The following is a 22,218-nucleotide window of genomic DNA, read 5'->3' as shown; positions in this document are numbered from 1 at the left end:
TTTAGGCTTTTAGAATCCATTAATCCATTCTTTTCCAAGCAAAGATAGTAATGAAAATGGAAAAGAAAACCATTCCAGAAAGAAGACAAGGAAGAGAGTGGAAACATATTGCTGTAAAATACACTGCCGTTTCAGACACCAGGAGCCTCCTCCAAGTCATTTCTTTCCCTTTGCTGGCTGTGGTGGCTTGGCAGGTTCTGGTGGCTTGGCGGGTTCTGGTCCCTTGCCCTCCTGGGGTCCTTTATCCTTTCCTGGAGGAGGAACCAGCATATGCTTTTTCGTCCTCTTGCCTCTGTAGTGGTTTCTTTGAAGACACACATCGATAAAAGCAAAAAGTCCAGCCACACCAATAAGGATCTGGAAAACAAAATGGTCCTCATGACTTTTGCTTTTCATTCCAAAGGTGGTGAGTTTCCCTCCTGGTTTCTCTTTCATCAGGGGGTGCTGTTTCACACGTCCCCCATGTCCCCTCAAATGTCAACCATTTCCGAGAGGCTAGGAACGTGCCTACTCCCTCAGCCTCTGCCTTCTCCACTCCCCTGTCCTGCCATCTCATCTCTGTTTCTTTTCTCTCTTGAAATCCAGCCAGAGTGGGACTGTTTGCCCTGGGGTCGGCAGCTACAGGAAGGAACTTGGGCTGGCTCCCCGGACATCATCTTTATTTAAATGGTGGTTCCATTGGAAACATCTGTCTACTTTACTTTTTTTTTTTTTTCCTTTGAGATGATGTCTCGCTCCGTCGTCCGGGGTGGAGTGCAGTGCTGCAATCTCTGCTCGCTGCAACCTCTGCCTCCTGGATTTAAGCGATTCTCCTGCCTCAGCCTCCCAAGTTGCTGGGATTACAGGCATGTGCCATCATGCCTGGCTAATTTTTGTATTTTTAGTAGAAAATACATTTTCTACTAAATTTTGTAAATTTCGTATTTTTGTATTTCACCATGTGGGCCAGGCTGGTCTGAAACTCCTGACCTCAGGTGATCCGCCCGCCTCGGCCTCCCAAAGTGCTGGGATTATAGGCATGAACCACTGTGCCCGGCCTACTTAACTTTTAAACTTTGCTTTGATCCCAAGATTTTTGTGAAAAATAAAGAAGCCCTTTCCTTAAACAGAGGACAACACCCATCCGCCAAAAGAGGTGAATTCAGAGCAAATGCATGGCCCAGCATGGAAAGACTCACCACAGCAAGTAAGTAGTGGAGATTCATGGATCGCCGACTTCTCACAGCAAAGACCACGGCTCCCACAAGGAACACACAGGCAATCAGGTCGTTGAAGAGGTCCTGAAGGTGGAGAGGTGAGTCAGCCTCAGCCAAAGCCAGGGTCCCCATCAACAAACACTGCACCCTGGCTAGCTTCCTCCAAAGGAATGATTTGCAAACTTCCACCTGATTTTAAAATGTGTGCATAAAGATAAACACACACCGGGCTAGGTGGACATATCTGTGGCCCTCCAGCTGGGCTTTTTAAATTGAAACCTAAAAAGTCCAGGATGCTAAAATGCCCTCATGCTGAAGCCTGTGAAGTCACCAGCCCCCTCTTCTACCATCTCTCTGTAAAATCACACATTTGGTTTCTGCCTATGTCTCCTCCCACCAATACTCATTTATTATTTTTATTTTCTACTTTTTGAGACAGGGTCTTACTCCGATTATGCAGGCTGGAGTGCGGTGGCACAATTTCTGCTCACTGCAGCCTCGACCTCCTCAGGCTTAGGTCATTCTCTCACCTCTGCCTCCTGAGCAGCTGCGACTACAGGTGTGTGCCACCAAGCCTGGCTAATTTTTTTTTTTTTTTGTATTTTTAGTAGAGACAGGGTTTCACCATGTTATCCAGGCTGGTCTCAAACTCCTGGACTCAAGCGATCTGCCTTCCTCGGTCTCCCAAAGTGCTGGGATTACAGGTGTGCGCCACAGCGCCCAGCCAATACACATTTAAATAAATACACAACTATAAAACGTCATGATGTCCCTCTTAAGGACCCCACCACTGCCTTTCAGCTCCGAGGACCAGCTCCCCTCTCTGGAGTCTGGGTGGGCTGCATTGGCTCTGATGGACTCTAGCATCTCATTGGGAGCCTGGCAGCTTCCTCTGCAACCCCCTGCCCTCAGCCTGACTTCCTAGACCCCTTCCCCTCTTTGCAAGGCCGCACCACCTCTTCCTTCCTCAACCCTCCTGCCCATCCCCTGTGACTTCAGTCTCGCCCTCCCCATACCATATACTCATTTCCCTCCCGCTACTGACAAGGCATTGCCAAACTTCTCAGAGCTGGCCAAACCATGGCCATAGCAGGCTGGCTTCCTCCCGCATCTCTCCTGGGGCTAGAGGATGGGGTGAGAAGCAGCTGATCCTTCAGTGCTGGAAGACACCTGCCATTCCCCTTGGTTTCTATAGTGCCATTTCCTGCTGTTGTCCTTTCCTGGCCACTTTGTTTCAGGCCTTTTCCTTTTTAATGTTTTGAATTTTGATACATTTCAAATGCCCAGAAAATAATAGAACATCCTATCTCCGACTCCCACCTCCACCAGGCCAGGAGCCACTGACATTTAACAGATGTTAACGTCTTGCCAATGTCCCCTTTAGGCCTCTTTGAAAACAAGAAGTCCAACTTCACGGATGGAGCTGCAGCCCCCTCGCTTCCTTCCCTTTTCCTGTCCCTCATGTCTCCCTCCTCCAATTTTTGGAAGCTGATGTGCAGCTTTCCTGTCTGAATTTGTGCTTTTCTACATATTATATATTTATAAACAATGTGTACTATTTTGTGTATTTCAAAATACACTTTTTATATTTAAATAAAAAGTATCCTACCTTTCAATGCTTGCTTTTTGACTTTTGAGATTTATCCACATTGAGAAATATAGATTTATTAATTTTAACTGATGTAGCCTACTATATGAATGAACGAAATGAGACACAGTGTTTCTACCACTCACTGCAGTCTTGAACTCCTGGGCTCAAGCGATCCTCCCCACCTCAGCCTCAGCTGGGACTATAGGCGCCTGCCACCGTGCATTTAAAAAAATTGTTTCTGTAAGCTGGGTGCAGTGGCTCACGCCTGTAATCCCAGCACTTTGGGAGGCTGAGGCGGGCGGATCACCTGAGGTTGGGAGTTCGAGACCAGCTTGACCAACATGGAGAAACCCAGTCTCTACTAAAAATACAAAATTAGCTGGGCATGGTGGTGCATGCCTGTAATCCCAGCTACTCAGGAGGCTGAGGCAGGAGAATCACTTGAACCCGGGAGGCAGAGGTTGCGGTGAGCTGAGATTGTACCATTGCACTCCAGCCTGGGCAACAAGAGCAAAACTCCATCTCAAAAAAAAAAAAAAAAATTGTTTTTGTAAAGGAAGGGCTTCCCTATGTTGCCCAGGCTGGTCTCCAAGTCCTGGACTCCTGGACTCAAGTGATCCTCCTGCCTTGGCCTCCCAAAGTGTCGGGATTATAGGTGTGAGCCACTGTACCCAGCCTATGATGTCTTCTGTTGAAGTTTTAATTTTAATGGGATACATAGTCTGTCTCTCTACCTCCCTTCCTCTCTGTCCACAAATCCCAGGGACATTTATTGAATATTCTATTCAACTGTTTTATAATGCTACCTCCGTCATATACCAAGTTGCCATATGTTCGTAGATCTATTTCTGAGTTCTCTTTTCTATTCCTGTATTAGTCTACTCAGGATGCCATAATATTCCAGACTGGGTGGCTTAAACAACAGACATTAACTTTCTCGCAGTTTTGGAGGCTGAAGTCCATGAGCAAGGTGCCAGGAAATTCAGTTTCTGGTGAGGGCTCTCTTCCTGGCTTGCAGACGGCTGTCTTCTCACTACATTTTCACATGGCCTTTCTTTGATGCGTGCGTGTGTATGCGTGTGTGCATGTGTGTGTGTAGAGAGAGAGCAAGAGGGAGAGAGTATTCTCTGCTCTCTTCTCATAAAGATACTGGCTAGGTGTGGTGGCTCACACCTGTAATCACAGCACTTTGGGAGGCCAAGGCAGGCAGATCACCTGAGGTCAGGAGTTCAAGACCAGCTAGGCCAACATGGCAAAACGCTGTCTCTAGTAAAAATACAAAATTAGCCAGGCGTAGTGGCGCATGTCTGTAATCCTAGCTACTCAGGAGGCTGAGGCAGGAGAATGCTTGAACTGGGAGGTGGAAGTTGCAGTGAGCTGAGATTGTGCCACTGCACTCTAGCCTGGGTAACAAGAGCAAAACTCTGTCTCAAAACAAACAAACAAAAGACACTTATTTGATCAGGGCCCCAATGTTCTGACCTCATTTAACCTTAATTACCTCCTTAGAGGCCCATCTTCAAGTACAGTACAGTGGGGGTTAGGGCCTCAGCATATGATTTTGTAGAGTGGGAGACACAAACATTCAATCTGTAACAATTTTATTAGTCTTCTTGTTAATCCCTGAGCTAGTACCAAAGCTTTATGGTAAATCTGATATCTTGTTGGGTGAGTCCATCCTTGTTAGTATTTTTTCTTCTTCCATAAGAATTTTAGAATCACCTTGTAAAGTTCCATGAAAAACCCATGCTAGGTTGAAATTTTATTTAATTTATAGATTAATTCAGAATTGAATTGACATATCTATGATAATAAGTTTTCATATTTGTGAATGTGGAATGTTTCTCTATTTACATTTTCCTTTGATGTCCATTAATAAAGTCTTGTAATCTCTACGTAGCATCTCACATATCTTTCAGTAGGTTTATTCTTAGACACCTTGTAGTTTGTATTGCTGTTTTAAGTGGTTTCTTTTAAAGAGCTTTTTTTTTTTTTTTTTTGAGACAGTCTTGCTCTGTCACCCAGGCTGGAGTGCAGTGGCTCCATCTCGGCTCAGGGCAACCTCTGCCTCCTGGGTTCTAGCGATTTTCATGCCTCAGCCTCTCGAGTAGCTGAGATTACAGGCATGTACCACCACGCCTGGTTAATTTTTGTATTTTTAGTCGAGACGGTGTTTTACCATGTTGGCCAGGCTGGTCTGGAACTCCTGGCCTCAAGTGGTCCGCCCACCTCGGCCTCCCAAAGTGCTGGGAGTACAGGCGTGAGCCCCTGTGCCCAGCCAAAAAATCCTATGTTTCTCATTGTTCATTGTTGGTATTCAGGAACACTACTGCTTTTGTGTCTGGTAACCTTGTGGAACTCAATCAGTTCTAGTGATTTGACTGTAGATTCTCTTAGATTTTCTGTGTAGATAATTCTATTAGATTTTTCCTCTTCTCATCCTCTATACCTTTTGTTTTTCTTGTCATATTGAATTAAGGTCTCCATCACAATGTTGAATAGAAGTGAAGCTAGTAAGCATCTCTAAGGAAATGCTCCTGAAGTGTCACCTAAAATACAATTTGTGTAGGTTTGGATAGATGTCTATTTTTATTTTATTTTATTTATTTATTTTTTGAGATGGAGTCTCACTCTGTCGCCCAGGCTGGAGTGCAGTGGCGCGATCTCGGCTCACTGCAAGCTCTGCCTCCCGGATTCACGCCATTCTCCTGCCTCAGCCTCCTGAGCAGCTGGGACTACAGGCACACATCACTGTGCCTGGCTTCTTGACACCTCTTTTATTATTTTTTAGACAGGGTCTCACTCTGTCACTCAGATTGGAGTGCAGTGGCACCATCAGTAGCCTTGACCTCCTGGGTTCAAGCCATCCTCCCACCTCAGCCTCCTGAGTAGCTGGAACAACAGGCATGTGCCACCATGCTTGGCTAATTTTTAAATTTTTTTGTAGAGACAGCGTCTCCCTATGTTACCCAGTCTGGTCTCAAACTCCTGGACCAAAGGGACCCATCCACCTCAGCCTCCCAAAGTGCTGGGATTACAGGTGTGAGCCACCACACCCAGCCCGACAACCCTTGATGGATGTTCTCACTCCATGTTCTGTCTCAATCTCTTTCTTATTTTCTCTCTCTCTGTGTGCTGTGTTCTGGGTAATTTCCCTATACCTTTCAGTTACCAGTTCCCTCTTCAGCTATGTCTGATCTGTTTTTGAATTCATCTATTGGCATTTTTATTTCAATAACTATATTTTCTATTCTAGACACTGTACTTTTAAAAAATCTGTCTATTTTGTCCTCATAGTGTCTTACTCTTTTCTCGGGACTCTTATGTCTATAATCCCTTAAAATATATTATTATTTTCAGACAGCTCTTCTATTATCTCATATTCTCAGGATTCTAATCCAGTTGTTGTGTTTGTTGATTCTTAGTAATGGGGATTTTTTAAAATCAGGTGTTTAGTAGTTTTGAATTATTAGTTCATTTTTGACAAGGTTTTCCCCCCACCCCCACTGTGAGAATCTCTTCATGCCTTGATTGTGATATTGCATTTGTTTCTATCAGGAGTCCAAGGATATCAGCAGAATGTCATGAGACTGGGATCAATTTTTATGGTAATTCCCAGGGATGAAGGTTTCTGGGCTGCATGAAGGTTTCTAGGCTGCAGGTAACAAAAATTCAAACTCCAATCTGTACAAAGGGCAGGCTTAAGGTTTCTGTTTCTCAAGGAAGACTTCCTCTCTGCCCACTCAGAGCTCAGGCAGAGATGAACATGTTTTCTTATTCCTCTGTGTTGGGAATAAGAAGGGTATGTGTCTTTGTCCATCTTTTCCCTAAGGAGGTAGTCTTTCCAGGGTGCTGGCTTTATACAGAGTTTTCAGTTCTAAATTCCCACTTTGCTTAGGATCAAGGCCTTATTTCCTGACTTGAGAGTGCATGAAAATCCATGCTCTAGGTTCCTGAGACAATACCCCTTGGACCATTCCCACTCATACTTTGCAGCTTATGTGATCACTGCCCTGTTTCCCATTTCTGGTGCCTGTGTGTTTTCATTTCTTTTTTGCCAGCTCATTCATTCAGTTAAAGCAATACTGGTTACATTTCCCCTGGTATTTTTAGGTAAGCACAGCAGGAAGATGTTCAGGGTTCATTGGTTTTTCATCTTGCTGGAACTAAAAATGTCTTCTCAGGCTCCTTGTTTAGGAACTTGTCCTCTGCCTGTCCTTTTACCTTGTCCTCTGCTTGTCCCTTTTCTGAGTCCTTATTTGGCCTTCCTGTCCTTTCTCCCTGTATTGAGGTCCTCATCTGCCTCACCAAGACCTCTGGATCCCTGGACCCTAATAGCTTTTAACAAGAAGGCAGGATGAAATGTACTCATAAAGCTAAGTTTGAAGCTTTTTTCTGCTACTTACCAGCTGAGTGACCTGGGGGCAAGTTACTTGGCCATTCTAAGCCAATTTCCTCATGTGTAACATGAGTGAAACAGTGAACAAGAGGGCTCTGGAGGCAGGCTGTGAATGTGCAATGAACAAAGGGACTTGGGAATTGGGGTCTTCATTGACTGGCAAGGGGTCAGGTGGGTGTGCCCTGTGGTTACACAGCTGATGGGCAGGGATTCAATTCCATGAGTCCTCAGACATGGTGTCAAGCAATTTACATTTAATCCTCAGGAATATGACTGTCTCATGTTACAGATGAGGAAACAGGCTGGGAATGGTTTAGTAACTTGCCCAGTTCTGTCTCTTTCCACTAGACGACTGCTTTGGGCTGAACATCCTTCTGATCCAAACATCCTTTATAGGGATATTCATTGGAGACCTAATGCTGCTTTAGAAGTGATTTTTTTTTTTTAAATTCCCATTTTGTTTTATTTTATTGACTTATGGGAGAGTAATTTTCTTCTTTGAATTTTGGGAATGGGGTCCTTCTGGGGTGATCTCCTGTCAAGTGTGAGCTGGCACAGGAGTTCAGAGGAACAACTCGTGGCTACACCTCCCCTTCCCCTAAAGAGAACACAGGCTTAGGCCCTCTTTGACCACCAGGTAGGTAAGAGTTCCCCACTCTCACTCCAACACACAGATAGGCTCTTTTGGAGCATTTTCTGCCTAGCTACCCCTCTTGCACCCAGCTGCCTCTGCCTGGGCCCCACTGATGTTCTGAGTCCCTGACCCAGGCACAGATATGGGAGGTGAGGTGTGTCTCTCTGTTCGGTGACTTTCCAGGTGCCAAGACACACCTGATCAGCATTCTGGACTCAGGCACTCCCCATCACCCCTTACTTACAGAAATGGGCCACAGGATGAAGGGTATGTATCTATGAATGGCAAAGCTGTACAGTAAGATGAAGAAGCTGAAGATGGATATCTCCATGGTGATGATAAGCTTCAAAATGGGGTGCACGGTGAGTGAGGACAACAGTATCATTGCCGCTATTAGGCAGCCCTGCAGTGAGACACAGACACCTGAGCCAGCAGCAAGGGCCTCGAACCATCTCTCTGAGGACCCCTGGAGCCTACTCCTCCTTCCCCCCACCCTCGGCCAAGGCCCCCCACCCAGGGATACCAGTTTAGCTCACCAAACTCAGAATCTTCATCTCAGCGTGCCCCAAGAGCCAGAACTCTCTATTGCTGTCTCTTAATTCCCACCGGTAGCGGCGACACCCCTTCCTCGTGCCCACTTCGTGCTTGGGCTGCACTGCCTTTTGAGGTTTGTCCGATGGCTCCTTATCGTCCTTCACCGCCTTTTGAGGTTTGTCCGATGGCTCCTTATCGTCCTTCTTTACTTCCTCGGGTTTGGCCCCGGGTGGAGGTGGAGCTGACGCTGGCTGTGGCTTGGCCCCCTTTGCCGCCTTAGGTGCCATGACTGACTCGGTGTCCTTGGCTTCTCACAACTGGCCTGTTTCTTCTCTCTCCTGCTGTTTCTGGGTAGGCCAGGCCTACTAGAGTGCCTGGTGTCCACCGAGCGGCTCAGAGGGCGCGCTCAGCTAACTGCCAGGACCACCGAATGCCAACTCCCGCGCCCTCTCCACGCGCGCCCGTCTCCTCGCGCAGCTCCCATCTGCCCGGCAGCGGCCGGATCCGCCCACCCTTCACGCGCCGGGCCCTGACGGGCCCCAACTCCGTTCCCAACCCGCCGGTCCCACCTCCGCCCGGAGCTGCCCTCGCGGTCCCATCCCAGCGTCTCCAGGTGGCCCCAGGTCTGTAAGCCGCCGCTCCGCTGCGGGGTCGGGGGGCTGCAAGCACCGGGTCACGGCCCTGAGCTCCGCGGGCGCAGTGCCAAGCGCAGGAAAATACAACGCGACTTTCACACAAGGCAACTAGAGGAAGCAGGTGTTCTCGATAAAAGCAGCAGCCCTATTTTATGGTCACATTTAGGCTGGAATGGGTGACAGCACGCGAGCTCGGGGGTGGGCTCGGAGGCAGCGATTCGACAGACACGTGCATCTGCTAGGGCGCGGGGCTGGCTTCAGGCGGGCCTCTGCGGGGCGTCGGGGCCGGTTTCGGGGTAGGCGTCCTTGGCGGGGGAAAGCTTGCTTTCAACTTCGACTCCCAGGAATCTTTTCAAGTTAGTCCTCATCTCCTTGGTGACCACAAACGCTTCGATGCAACACACGATTACCGCTGTGAGACACAGGGACTGGCAGATACAAGACCATATGCGGGACGGAAAGACGGGGTTATTTTGCAGCTCAGTAGCAACCTCTCGAACCTATCCGTATTCAGGGTGGGCGCTGCGGGTGGCCTCCTGTCCCCTCTGACCCTTCACTACTTTCTTGGCGCCTGCCCAATTGGCTGCTGCAGGCGGATTCTGCCTTTCCCAGAAAAAGGGATTTTGGAAATGGGGGATTTTGTTGCCAGTAGTGGCCTCGCTTGATGTCTGAGGCACCCGGAAAGGACTAGTGAAGGGCAGTGGCCCTAGGTGGCTGCAGGTAGGGGTTAGGTCCTAAGAAGGCCTCTCCGTGGAAAGACTTTTGGGCTATGTTTGCAAAGGGCAGGAAGGAGTCCCTAAGGGGAGGAGGAGAACCCAGGCACTGGACTAGGGTCTCTAAGGAATCTGGTGTGGCCAGGACCTCCAGAGCCGCTGAGAAGGGGGCAGAGTTGAGGCTGGAGAGGTGCAGGATCTGGGACTCTATCAAGAGGTCAGGTGTAAGACTCAGAAAACCTACTTGCAGTGGCCATGAGGTGAATGGAAAGTGAACCAGGCTGGAGGCAGGAAGACCAGTGAGTGGTGGGGTGGGATGCTGCCATCCAGGTAAGAAATGGATACCTGGGGGTGGGAACCCCTGACAGTAGAAGGAGTGATTGCGGAGTCAGCCGGTGGGGACCAGGGGCTGATGGCATGGATATTCCCCTGTGCACTCCGGGACTCTTGACAACCTTGGATGTTTCTCTTTATGGTCACTTAATTCCTGGCTGCTTAATGAGCTTTTCCTAGGTATGTCTTGCCCCAGCGAATCTGTGAGCTTCCCCAGAGAGGAAGGGGCTCTATCCCCAGCACTGAGCTCATGTCTGGCACAATCAATGGGATTGACAGATATTTATTGATTATAGAATGAATTCAAATAAACTCTTTTTCTGCATTAATTTCTGTTCTCATTGTTTAACTTCTTGAACCAAAGCCCTAACTCCCCTCCCAACCCCCTGAATCTTCCAAGCATTTGATCTGTCATTTCTTTTGAGTCCCAGTTTGTCCCAGTCTTGTGACCCAGAGCAAGGTATTTAACCTCAGTTCCTATATCTGTACAAATGAGAGTTGTAAAGATTAAGTCAGAGTGTGCCCCGCTTGGTGCAGGGCATATACTGGGCACTTCAACATGTGGCAGGTTCCTTCCTTCCTTCCTTTCTTCCTTCTTTCCTTCCTTCCTAAAGTGAGTAATAAGCTTTATTACTTTATTACTTTATCACTTTATTACTCCTAAAGTGAGTAATAAGCTGGATTACTCACTTTAGACAGTGCACTTTTCCCCCCTTACAATCTCTTTTATCATCTGTCTTTAAAATACAATTCTGTAGTCCAGAAGATCAAAGTCCTATTTATAGACAAAAAGATCTTGCTTAACATTTCAAAAATAGTGTCCACGATTCTCAAAAGGGGTTTAGCAGACTCTTGTTTTTGTACCTATTTGGAGAATGCATGTTAGAAATAAGATTTTCATGAGCTCAGAGTTTGTGCAACTTCATATCACCTGAAGAAGTCAGTGCGAGAAGGAGAGTGGGTGGCAGTGGGGATTTTGCTTGGTTAATGATATAATGGGGTCTGCCAATTTCCCTTTTCAAAGCCTTGGAATACTGATCTTAAATGGAGTCATGAAGGCCTCTACTTACCCCCCCGACATAGAGTAAATGCCTTCTTTTCTTTTCTTGCATGGCCAAGATGGCAACTACTGAAAGGAACACAGCTGTAATGATACTGTTGGTAAGATCCTGTAATAAAGAATTGAAAATTATCAAGTTTACACAGAAATATAATTTCACAAATATTTAAACTGGTCAATTACACATCTAAGAATAGATGCCTTTAAAAAACCTTCCATTTGATTAAGATGAGGAGGAACTCTCAGAGGCATAATTCTTACATCATCCAGAGACATGAGTTTATGTAATTTTAAGATCCTAGATATGACTTTGTCTGTAGAAACGGGTTTATTTTCATTAAAGAATACCATTAGAAAAAAAGCTAACAACTTTTTCCATAAAGGGAATAGGAAAGTGAGCATGAAAAAACCTGGTGGTCAAGGGGCCTAACCCAAATTGGCCCTCCATAAATGTGATTTTTTGGGGAAGTCTTGTATTTTTTAATGTAAATTCTGCATTCTATTCCATAACTCATTTGTTTTAATATAAAAATAAAATTTTAGATGAGCACTTTAATTATTGGTTCACTTCTTCTCCCAAATTTGCAGGTAAAGCCAACGCTCTGGAAACTGGGCCACATTTATTCTGTGAGTTCATGTGTCCCAAGAGCATATGAACTCATCTGAGGAGCAGGCCTGATATTCTGGAGTGAATGTTTTTTGCTCTTTCCTGAAACATGGCCAGAATTGGGTGTGCCCCGACATCTGCAGGCTCACTGTGCTCCTTCTTCTGGGTTTCAATTGGATTTCAGTCCTGAGTTCTTTTTTTTTTTTTTTTTTTGAGGCAGAGTTTCACTCTTATCGCCCAGGCTAGAGTGCAATGGTGCGATCTTGGCTCCTTGCAACCTCCACCTCCCAGGTTCAAGCAATTCTCCTGCCTCAGCCTCCTGAGTAGGTGGGATTACAGGTGCCTGCCACCACGCCCAGCTAATTTTTGTATTTTTTAGTAGAGACGGGGTTTCTCCATGTTGGCCAGGATGGTCATGAGCTCCTGACCTCAAGTGATCCACTCGCCTCGGCCTCCCAAAGTGCTGGGATTATAGGCATGAGCCACCGCGCCCGGCCAGTCCTGCGTTCTTTAACTGCTAGCCCAATCTGCTTCTTTGTGTGCTGAAATGAAGAGTGAGGATGAGTGGGTGGCAGTGCCCTCCTGGGTGAGCAGTAGCTGGGTTTCCTTAGCAAAACAATAATGGAAGAACGAGTATGCAGTGTGTCAGTGGCAGCAGTGTATGGCTAGGGGCAAAAGCCTGGAGGACATAACTACAATATGGGCCAGACAGCTAATCTGAATAGCTTAAGTCTTTGAGTGTTGATGGTCTGCCTTGGTAATGGCAGCCTTTCTGCCACACTCATCCAAACACAGCAAGAAACACTGCCATCCAGTGTATGGTATCATGGAATCACAATGGCTCCAATGGAGCTCTTTGATGTGTCAAGCATTTCCCAGTCCATCATTTAACCTCATTTAACCCTCGCAAAGCAGCCTCCAAAGTCAGAATTGCCATCATCCCCAGTTTACAGAGGACATGGTGGAGGCTTGGAGTTTTTCAGTTGCCTAGGATTGAATAATGGGTGGAATCAGAACTCAACTCACTATTGCCTCCCATCAGGGACACCCAAATAAGGAGGAAATGAGCTATTCTCCTAGTCTGGAAGTGCAGCATCCAATCCATTTTTGGCATTTTCTGTGGAAAGGGTCTGGAGGGTCAAAATGATACAGTACCAGTCAGTTGAGTATTTTTGTTGATGAACTCTTTTGGCCTGCCAATTCCTAGATTAGGCATATTTTATCACCCATCTGCCAACTTGCTAATTTGTAATATGGGGATAATGACTGAGGTTCACTGGGTCTGAGGATTAAATGGCATAATGAATCTGAAAGCATCTGATAACATGCCTGGCATCTAGTAGCTGGTGGGAGTGCATCAAAATGTAGGTTCATATCTGCCCTCAAAATGTTAACAGATAGTAAACTCTCTGCAAACTCCAGATGTTCTTCCTACTGGGGCTGGCGACCGAGCAGCCCTCTTGTGGAATGTGACTTGCCTCTTGGAAAGGCACTAATGCCTACTGTTTTGGTGCCTGGTAGTTAATGCTGGAACAGGGGTATGTAGCAGGGCTGGTGAGGGTTGGAAGTAAGTCCCAGCTGGGTTCTGCAGGCTGAGCGAGAGGTCTGCCCATAGTGGGCAGGCCTGACTGAGGCAGGTACAGTGGTTTGCAGCTTTGCAGGAAGCTTACACCTGAGGATTGTATAAACCAAGGTAGTCAAAGATGTGAACAAGGATTCTTACAACTGAGAAGCAGAGTATAAACTTCAAAAGTCAAATATTCTTTTTTAAAAATTACTCTCTGTTGGCCAAAATATCTATATAACCAGAGCTCAGTTTCTCTGACCACTAACCAGCTATGGTCTTAGATTACAAGAATTTGAACAAACGCACATCAATAATGATAATAATAAACCAACCACAGACCAGGCCCAGCCAGTCTTTGACTTCCTGTCATAATTTTATCTCCTTGTTGGTCTATGGACATTATAGTTTACTGTGGTCCTTACTTACAAAGAAGCGCTCTCCTGAACTGTCCATTGGAGCTAAGGTTCGCCTTGCATCTAACATTTCTATTGTAGCTAGCTCACATTTATTGAGCACTTACTGTGCCAATGTGTTAATATGTGATCTCATTTGATTCTCACAACAAACTCTCATTATCCCCAGTTTACAGATGGGTAAGCAACTTGCCCAGGGTTGTTCAGCCAGTAAGTGGCTATGACCTTGGGCAGTCTGATTTGAGTGCCCATGAGCCTTCTTCCTGCTAACCTCCTCCCTTTTGCCTTAGACACAGACCCTCTTATTTGCCTCATCTGGGCAGAGAGACAGATATCCTTGATGGCTGTGTTAAAATTGCAGCTGAGCTTGGCCATGTGCGGGAAGACTTCCACTTTCCTCATAAATACCATCCTTACTTGTCATATTTTTCTTTCCCCGCTAAATACCTTATTGACTCAAGTAGCCTTCTCTGACTAAAATGAGAAATGTGTTTTTTCTTGACAATTTTTCCATAAAGCTTCCAAACTATTCCCTGAGATATTAAAATCATGTAGAATTTTAAGTGGGAAAGAGAAAGATGCCTTAATGGTGAGTGCTTATTATTAAAAAAACAAAAAACAAAAAAAACTGAATGTTAGGAAAAAAGTTAAACAGGCCAGGCACGGTGGCTCATGCTTGTAATCCCAGCACTTTGGGAGGCTGAGGTGGGTGGATCACCTGAGGTCAGGAGTTCGAGACCAGCCTGGCCAACATGGTGAAACCCTGTCTATACCAAAAATACAAAAATTAGCCAGGCATGGTGGTACATGCCTATAATCCCAGCTACTCAGGAGGCTGAGGCAGGAGAATCGCTTGAACCTGGGAGGTGGAGCTTGCAGTGAGCCGAGATCGTGCCACTGCATTCCAGCCTGGGCAACACAGTGAGACTCCATCTCACAAAAAAAAAAAAAAAAAGAAAAACGTTAAACATGATTTGTTTCACAAAATGTAGTATTTGTAATAGGAATTTACAAACAATGAATATTATCTGGTATTCAATTAACTGCAACTTTCGCTGGTTTCATTTTTTGTTTTGTTTTAGTTTAAAATGTTTATTTTATTCCTTTTAAAAAATTGCTTTCTGTTGGCAAAAACATCTGCTTCACCAGAACTCAGTTTCTCTGACCATGCTGGATTATATCTTTATGATGTAGAAGTGTTTAAAATATGAGCTATTTAGAAGACAATAATTCAAATTCATAATTTCTTAGGATCTTGGTACCTGACACTAGGCTAGAGTGGGGCGAGTTGGTAAACCTAAAAATGAAGAGTGTGTGGGGTGAGGAAAATTGTACTTTTCTTAGCTTTGATGCAGACTCATGCTGGTAAAAATGGGTTTAAATTTTAAATTAACTTTATTTACTGATTTAATTCCACTCTCAAGTCTGCAGGTAAAACCAGTGCTGTGGAAGCTGGCACATTTATTCTGTGAGTTCACATGAATCAAGAACGCCAAGAGCTCATCAGAGGAGACCTCATAGGCCCTAACATAGGTTAGGGGTTGAAAGCGGGACCTGTGTCTTCCCTATGGTGTCAGGGTCCCTGGCACACCCTTCACAGCTGCAACTCAGAGACTGAGTATGGGTTCATCCTCTGTCCAGACGAGGAGGCCTTGACAAAATATGGTCCCAGAGCCCACAGATCTCAGCAGGTCACCTGTATCTTCAGTTAGTTCTCTTTGGGGCTTCCCTGCTGAGTCCAAGCCCTGATGTATCACAGTCTGTCGCCCTGGTGGAGACTTTTACCCTCACCCCTTTGTCAAACAATAATCGGAATAGGGAAATAAGGAACTCTATCCTTTTATGGGCCTTGAAGTTAGAAATCGCCACTTAAAGTCAGTACTCCTTATCCTAATCCCATACCTCCTGGGAGCCAAGCCTTCTTGCCTGGAGGGAAGGGCTGAAAGGAGGTGGTAGCTGCATGCTGGGCACTCTCAGCTGTGGGCAAGCCTCTGAAGCTGTGCAGAGCCTGACTCAAACAGTTCTAGTATGAAATTGACCATGTGTTCTGTGGCTTCCTGCACTGACCTTATCATAAGGTCCCAAGTGATTCCTGAAGCTTGATTCTAAGCCTGCCTACCTTCTGAAGTGCCAAGTCATCACCTCCTAGCACCAATACCCTTACGAAACTAGCACATTTCCTGCTGTGCCAAGGCCTCCCAGTGTAGCTACTTGCCTCTCTGAAAAATTGTGTAGGTACACATCCTTCATCTCACAGAATCTGAAAGAGCGGATTTGAAAGGAAGGGACTGGATAGGAGAAGAGAACGCAATTTGGGTCCTGTTTTGATGAGTCTTTTTCAAAAACTTCCAAGTTAATTAAATCACTTACCATCTGACCAACTGTGTGGTTGCTCAGTATGTGTCCTGCTAGTGTGAGCTGAACATCAGAATAACTGGGCAACCGTCTTGGTAACAGAGCGTTTCCCCACCATGAAGCTCCTGGGAGCTCACAAGGCATATCCTGTGCTGTGCTAGGTCTGGCCCATGCTCTCGAAGACAGTAGCAGGAAAAGACAGGGCCTCCGAATCACCTCTGGGCTCCCATAGTCATCCCCAAAAAAGAGGATACTGTCACTTAAGACAGACATAGCAAGGGGGCCTGGCTTTATTGGAGTTGACCAAAGGCCTGTAACCCTACAAGAGTTGGGCTGAACTTCCTGTAACCACTGTGAGAACAGGTTCTCTCATAGGACACTCACGGTTCATGCTCAGGAGATCCTAGTTCTTACCTTTGTCTGGGATACTTCTTGGGCATTACCACTGGACCCTACAGCAAAGTATGATGTCTCCTGGCCCTCTCCAGCTTTATGTGTGGACCCAGCCTGCATGAATCCATTTCTCAGAGGGCGCTGATCCTCCTGACCACAGCTGATGGTGCTGTGGAGCCATCAGTCACGCAACCCCAAGGGCCTGTGTACACCTACCAGGATAATGAATTCATCTTTGGTGCTGTATTTTAAGAAAATCACGAGGAAACAAGATACAGAGATAAAATTTAGAGAAGCTGAGGAGGACATAAAGACGTAGTTTCACTGAGTTTCTTACCTTAATGGAGAATGGAGATAGAAAGCCATCACAAGATAATAGGTTGTAAAGTCTGGAAAGAGTCTGGGCTTTAGAGTCAGATAGACCTGGGTGCATATCTGAGTTTCTGGCACCTACATATGGCCATTGAATTGAATTCAATTGGCATTTGAATGTCTTTAATCCAATTTTCTCATCTGTTAAATGGGGGGTGAGGGATGACCATAACCTCACTGGGTTGTTGTGAGGATTAAATAAGGTAACATGAAAAAGTATCTGGCACATGGTATATGCTCAAAAATGGTTACTTTACCTTCCCTTCTTGAAAATTTCCACGGACAGAGATTTGAGTTTCCCCTGAGAAACCTCTCCATAACTAAAAGGGTCTTCCACATGTTCAATTAAAGTTGCTCATATTTGCTTTGTCTGCTTCCTGTACTCGGCATTCTGTGGGACAGAGGGAGCTCAGCAGCCTTTGCAGAAAATCTCTCACAGATTTGAAGACAATGTTTGAGTTTTAGCTCAAAAGGAACATTCTGACTTTAAGGTTAGAAAAATGTTCTATAAGGAAGTGGGATGTGGAAGAGGCCTGAAGCTCTGAATTAGGATTGTTCACAGCGCAAGACAGAATGGCAAACGCCATCCAGCTATCTGATGGGTCTGATGGGTGGCTGTTCTTTCTGGACATTAGAATGTTTACTTTGTATCACATACTATGTTATTGGCTTTGCACACATTTAAATGTTTCAGGAACCCTATGAGGTAGTTATTATCACACTTTTCCTTCTCTGTATTTCTTAAATGGGGAAACTGAGGCTAAAGTTTACATAGCTGTAAGGTGGCAGGGCCAGAATCTGGGCCTATGGCTGCCTCTGGACAAAACCGTACTGCCTCTCTAGTCTGAGACCTGAGGGGTTAGCTTTAGCAATTGTTCAGTTGGCAAAGAATGTGAAAGTCTGGGAAAAGCTATTAAAGAAGGCTCTGTAATGTCTTTTTCTGGATAGTCTGGCACCTCTTTGTGATATGGACCCTAACACACACACACAGGTTGACTCTACAATCTTTAAGTGTATGCACGGCAATTTTCTACAATGCCATCATATCAACTTTTGCTTTTGGGGAAAATGTTTATAATCAGAGTGCTCTCTGCAAAGTAGAAGCATGCACTATTTTACAAGCAATGGCTGAGAAATGTGCTTACCTACTTTATGTACTAAGTAAATTTTTTTTTTTAGGACAAGCTGAAAAGTACCATGTGTCTAGTGCCGTAATGAGGGGTTTTACACTGAGGGCTGGAGCAGGGGTGTGTTAGCTGTCCTGCAGGCACAAGGGTCCAAGGAATCCTTCTGGACCAGGGCAACACCCTAACTGTCACAGCTCAGCTATGTCCTTGTCTAGAGAGCTCTGTTGTTTTCACTTAAGGAGAGCCCTTACTCTGGGGCTGAGGGCAAAGCTTGGATTTGAAGAATTGTAAAAATGAACACTTACAAGTAAGGGCCAATGTAAATAGGTCAGCAAGTGGTGAAGGGTTAGCACATATATTAGAATAAAAAAAATGACAATGCAGATTTCCAGACTTGTGATTGTTATAAATGACTCATTGGCTTGGGCGATGATGAAACAAGCTAATGCTCCTATGATAAGACTCTGCAATAAAAGAAACAAGATTTGTTTTAATGCATGATTTAAAAAAAATCTATTGTCAGAATGTAAATCTGATTATATCGCAGTACAGTGGCCTGTACTGTTTTGCACATACATTTTTAACATTTCTTACATTTTGAAGAAATGAAATACATGCAAATAATTAAAAAAGCACACAGTATAGAAGGATAAAATAATACCAATTTCTTTCTCTTCCCCCAACCCAACCTTAGTCTCTCTCCTTAAAAGTAACCACTATTAACAGTTTATATTTTATACTAGAAAGAAGTCTGTATATATACTGGTAAAGTACATATACATTGATTTTGGTAGAAACAGTGAGGAAGAGCCTCAGTTTTCTTTCTTTCCAAACAGCTGCTGATTATCTCAACATCATTTATTGGGAAATGCCAGTATTATCCCTATTGACCTGAAATCCAACCTTTATTGCATACTAAATTCTCAGATGTAGTTTGGTCTCTTAAGACTGTTCTCTTCCATTGAATTGCTGCTTCCTTCTCTAGTACTCTAAGTTATAGACAATTCACTCTATATTGAGTTATTGTTTGGCCTAGTCTTCCTCTTCTTACTCATTCTCAGACTGTTTATGTCTCCCATGTTTGTGTTGGTCAAATTCCCCAGACTAAGCCTGTTGGCATTTTAGTTGGGATTTCTAAATGAAATACTTACTTATAATTTGGAAAAATTACAGAATTTAGTTTTTCTCAAGAACAAAATATATCTTTCCAGTTATTTTAGTGGTTTTTAAAGAATATCTCTCAGGAGAGTTTTAAAGTTTTCTTCCCATATGTGTATCACATTTCACTTATTTTTAGATATTTGATCATTTTCATTACTGTTGTAAAGAGAAATATTTTCTTATAAGTGGTTATTTGTCTAGGAAAGCTTTTATTTATTAACACAATAATGAGTCACCTGACTAAATTATCTTGCTCTAAATTGTTTCCAGTTGATTTGGTTTTTTCTAGATATGCAATCACATTAGCTGAAAGAAAGGATATATTTTACCTCTTTTTTTTTTTTTTTTGAGACAGTCTTGCTCTGTCTCTCAGGCTGGAGTGCAGTGGCATGATCTCAGCTCACTGCAACCTCTGCTTCCTGGGTTCGAACGATTCTCCTGCTGCAGCCTCCCGAGTAGCTGGGACTACAGGCGCGTGTCACCAAGCCTGGCTAATTTTTGTATTTTTAGTAGAGACGGGGTTTCACCATATTGGCCAGGCTGGTCTTGAACTCCTGACTGAGGTTATCTGCCTACCTTGGCCTCCCAAAGTGCTGGGATTATAGATGTGAGCCACTGCACCTGGCCACCTCTTTTCAAATATTATTTCCCCTTCCTAATTATGATGACTAGTGGTTTCAGAAAAAATTGACTCATGGTGTAGTAAGCATCATTTTTCCCCTCATTTAATAAATAATACTTCTGATATTTAATTAAATACACTGACTCTTAGTTTGAAATGTTTATTTTTACAATGTCAATGGAATATTTATATACTCCTATCTTACTGGTCTCCCTTCTTGGCAATCAGGGACAAATGTTGAATTTTGTCACATGTTCTGTGACATAATCTCCTAATTTTTTATAATGTGATAGATATCTCATTTTCACTTTTACTTATAATACAGTGAATTATTTTAATAGAATCTTAATATTGAATCATCCTGTTTCTTGTGGTATTGTATTTTCAAAAAATACTGATGAATATTATCTGCTAATATATTGATATTTTGTTCTGATGCAAGTGAGATCTCTACTTCGTTTTCTTTTTCTGAACTCGGTCAAGTTTTCCTACCAGTATTATACTGATTATATATTTATACTATAAAGATAGTTCAGAAGTATTTCTTCTTTCTCTATTCTTTGACAAAGTTAGAGTAGTGTCAGAATTATATCCCATGAAGGCTTGAAAGAGTTAACTTGTAAAAAGGTCTGGGCCTGATACATTTTTGAAAGATACTCATTTGCTAAAATTCTCATTTTCTTCTATGTTTATATTGCCCTGTTTAGATTTTTCCCTATTCTGGGATCAGTTCTGGTAATTTACATTATTCTAGAAAATCAACCATTTCATCCAATTATTCACATCTGTTTTGCAAGGTACTCCTGTAGATCCTTTCAGTTTTGCTGATGTTTGTGATTATTTTCCCCTTCTGGTTTCTAATTTTAAATATATGTCCTTTCTTCCCCCTTTTTTTCTTGGTTGACCAAAGGTTTATCAATTTAATAGGACTTTCAAATGACAGCTCTTGTATTGATTGATTCTATTATTTTTGTTTCCTAACTTATAAATTCCTGTTATCTTCATTGCTTCCCTAATTTCCTTTGTGAGAGGAAACTGAACCAACCCAAATGTCCATCAATGATAGACTGGATAAAGAAAATGTGGCACATATACACCATGGAATACTATGCAGCCATAAAAAAGGATGAGTTCATGTCCTTTGCAGGGACATGGATGAAGATGGAAACCATTATTCTCAGCAAACTAACGCAAGAACAGAAAACCAAACACTGCATGTTCTCACTCATAAGTGAGAGCTGAACAATGAGAACACATGGACACAGGGAGGGGAACATCACACACCGGGGCCTGTAGGGAGTGGGGGACTAGGGGAGGGATAGCATTAGGAGAAATACCTAATGTAGGTGACGAGTTGATGGGTGCAGCAAACCACCATGGCACGTGTATACCTACGTAACAAAACTGCACGTTCTGCACATGTACCCCATAACTTAAAGTATAATTAAAAAAAAAAAAAAGAAAAAAATAGGTAAAAAAAGAGGCAAGTTTAGTAGGAAAGGTTTAGCGTTTGGGGAGCAGGGAGCGGTGAGGAGGAAAGGTGAGGCAAAACAAAGGTGAGTGGCAAAGTGAATTATGGAAGGTTTCTGGAGCTGGCACCCGTGGGCATTTCCCCGAGGCCACTGCCGGCCACATCCGCCCAGCTAGGTCTCACCAGCTCTCCGCTCACCAGTCTCAGGATCTTCAACATTCCAGTGGGCGAGAAGGAGAAACGCTTGAGGCTGTCCCTGAATTTGTACGGGACTTTGGCTCGGCCCTCCGCGCGCTCTTTGATTGCCGTCTCATTTAAGAGTTTGGATTCAGTGTGTGCAGAGGGCCTTGGGGGTAGGAGTGTGGGCTTTGGGGGTGGGCGTGTGGTAGCTTTCCTTGAGGGTGCGGTGCCCTCACTGCCTTGGGGACGTGCGGCGGCTGCGGACTGCGCACTGCGAATTGAGACTGCGGGGTGCTTCCGGGGTGCGGTCTTCGCTGAGATGTTGCGCTGTGCCTTCGGTACAGAACTCACTACGCTGCCGCTACTTGCCAGGGCTGCGGCAGTCTCTGGTTGTTTCAAGTTCCCTGAAGGTGCCTCGGATGACTCAGGTTTGGCGTGTTCAGGATCCATGGTGGGTCCCTAGGGCCTGGCCGTCTGAACCAGTGCCGCGGCAGCGGCTGGCTCTCCCCTGGGAACGAGCGTTGCGTCCCAACGGCTGTTGGCTACCTCCCCGGCGCGTGCATCCGGCGCTCGCTGCCCCACCGACAAGCCGAGCCCTTCAGCCACCCTCATTGCCACAGGGGGTGCATTGCCACAGGGGGTGCAATGCCACCGCCTAGCCTGAGAATTCAAAATCTCTGCAACCCCACACCTCGGAGCTGCCGGCCAGCCAGGCAGTAAAGAGATTCAAAGATCCCTGAGGCGGATCCTGGCACATTGTTCCCTGCCACCCAGGCCCGGGTGCCGGAAAACCCGATCCCGCTGCTCCCAGCGCTCCCTTGGAAGTTACAGTAGTGCTCTGCGCGGGGCGCAGAG

At 44.9% G+C, this 22,218-nt stretch overlaps 2 protein-coding genes across 5 annotated transcripts; both read right to left on the bottom strand.

Annotated features, from left to right (window-relative positions):
* Nucleotides 1-9,351, bottom strand: CMTM2 (CKLF like MARVEL transmembrane domain containing 2). Of its 2 annotated transcripts, XM_054453791.2 has the most exons (4): nt 8,357-9,351; nt 8,065-8,223; nt 1,179-1,280; nt 1-357 (listed from the first exon to the last, which is right to left on the bottom strand). In XM_054453791.2, exons 1-4 carry the CDS (start codon nt 8,639-8,641, stop codon nt 157-159), a joined length of 747 nt encoding a protein of 248 aa, XP_054309766.1. In that variant the 5' UTR covers nt 8,642-9,351; the 3' UTR covers nt 1-156. The 2 variants fall into 2 exon arrangements, with proteins under 2 accessions (XP_054309766.1, XP_054309767.1); XM_054453792.2 differs by lacking the exon at nt 8,065-8,223 and having other exon boundaries at nt 8,357-9,068.
* Nucleotides 9,116-22,199, bottom strand: CMTM1 (CKLF like MARVEL transmembrane domain containing 1). Of its 3 annotated transcripts, none has more exons than XM_054453787.2 (4): nt 21,367-22,199; nt 18,235-18,393; nt 11,106-11,204; nt 9,116-9,417 (listed from the first exon to the last, which is right to left on the bottom strand). In XM_054453787.2, exons 1-4 carry the CDS (start codon nt 21,811-21,813, stop codon nt 9,247-9,249), a joined length of 876 nt encoding a protein of 291 aa, XP_054309762.2. In that variant the 5' UTR covers nt 21,814-22,199; the 3' UTR covers nt 9,116-9,246. The 3 variants fall into 3 exon arrangements, with proteins under 3 accessions (XP_054309762.2, XP_054309764.2, XP_054309765.2); XM_054453789.2 differs by having other exon boundaries at nt 21,382-22,199; XM_054453790.2 differs by lacking the exon at nt 18,235-18,393 and having other exon boundaries at nt 21,382-22,199.
* Between the last annotated feature and the right edge of the window lie 19 nt (nt 22,200-22,218).

Source organism: Pongo pygmaeus, chromosome 18 (assembly GCF_028885625.2).
Source record: "Pongo pygmaeus isolate AG05252 chromosome 18, NHGRI_mPonPyg2-v2.0_pri, whole genome shotgun sequence".
Lineage (NCBI taxonomy): Eukaryota > Metazoa > Chordata > Mammalia > Primates > Hominidae > Pongo > Pongo pygmaeus.
Note: the sequence above shows the minus strand (reverse complement) of the source record. Positions and strands in the feature narration are given on the sequence as shown.

Bases quoted from the DNA above. Each gene is read 5' to 3' on its own strand.
- CMTM2 (XM_054453791.2), bottom strand. From the start codon at position 8,641: ATGGCACCTAAGGCGGCAAAGGGGGCCAAGCCACAGCCAGCGTCAGCT. The intron at 8,224-8,356 runs GTGAGCTAAACT...GTCTCACTGCAG, and splicing joins AGATGAAGATTCTGAGTTTG to GGCTGCCTAATAGCGGCAAT. The intron at 358-1,178 runs GTGAGTCTTTCC...TTTGTTTTCCAG, and splicing joins TCCACTACTTACTTGCTGTG to ATCCTTATTGGTGTGGCTGG.
- CMTM1 (XM_054453787.2), bottom strand. From the start codon at position 21,813: ATGGATCCTGAACACGCCAAACCTGAGTCATCCGAGGCACCTTCAGGG. The intron at 11,205-18,234 runs GTAAGTGTTCAT...TCTTTATTACAG, and splicing joins ATTTACATTGGCCCTTACTT to GATCTTACCAACAGTATCAT. The intron at 9,418-11,105 runs GTAAGTAGAGGC...TGTATCTGCCAG, and splicing joins ATTTACTCTATGTCGGGGGG to TCCCTGTGTCTCACAGCGGT.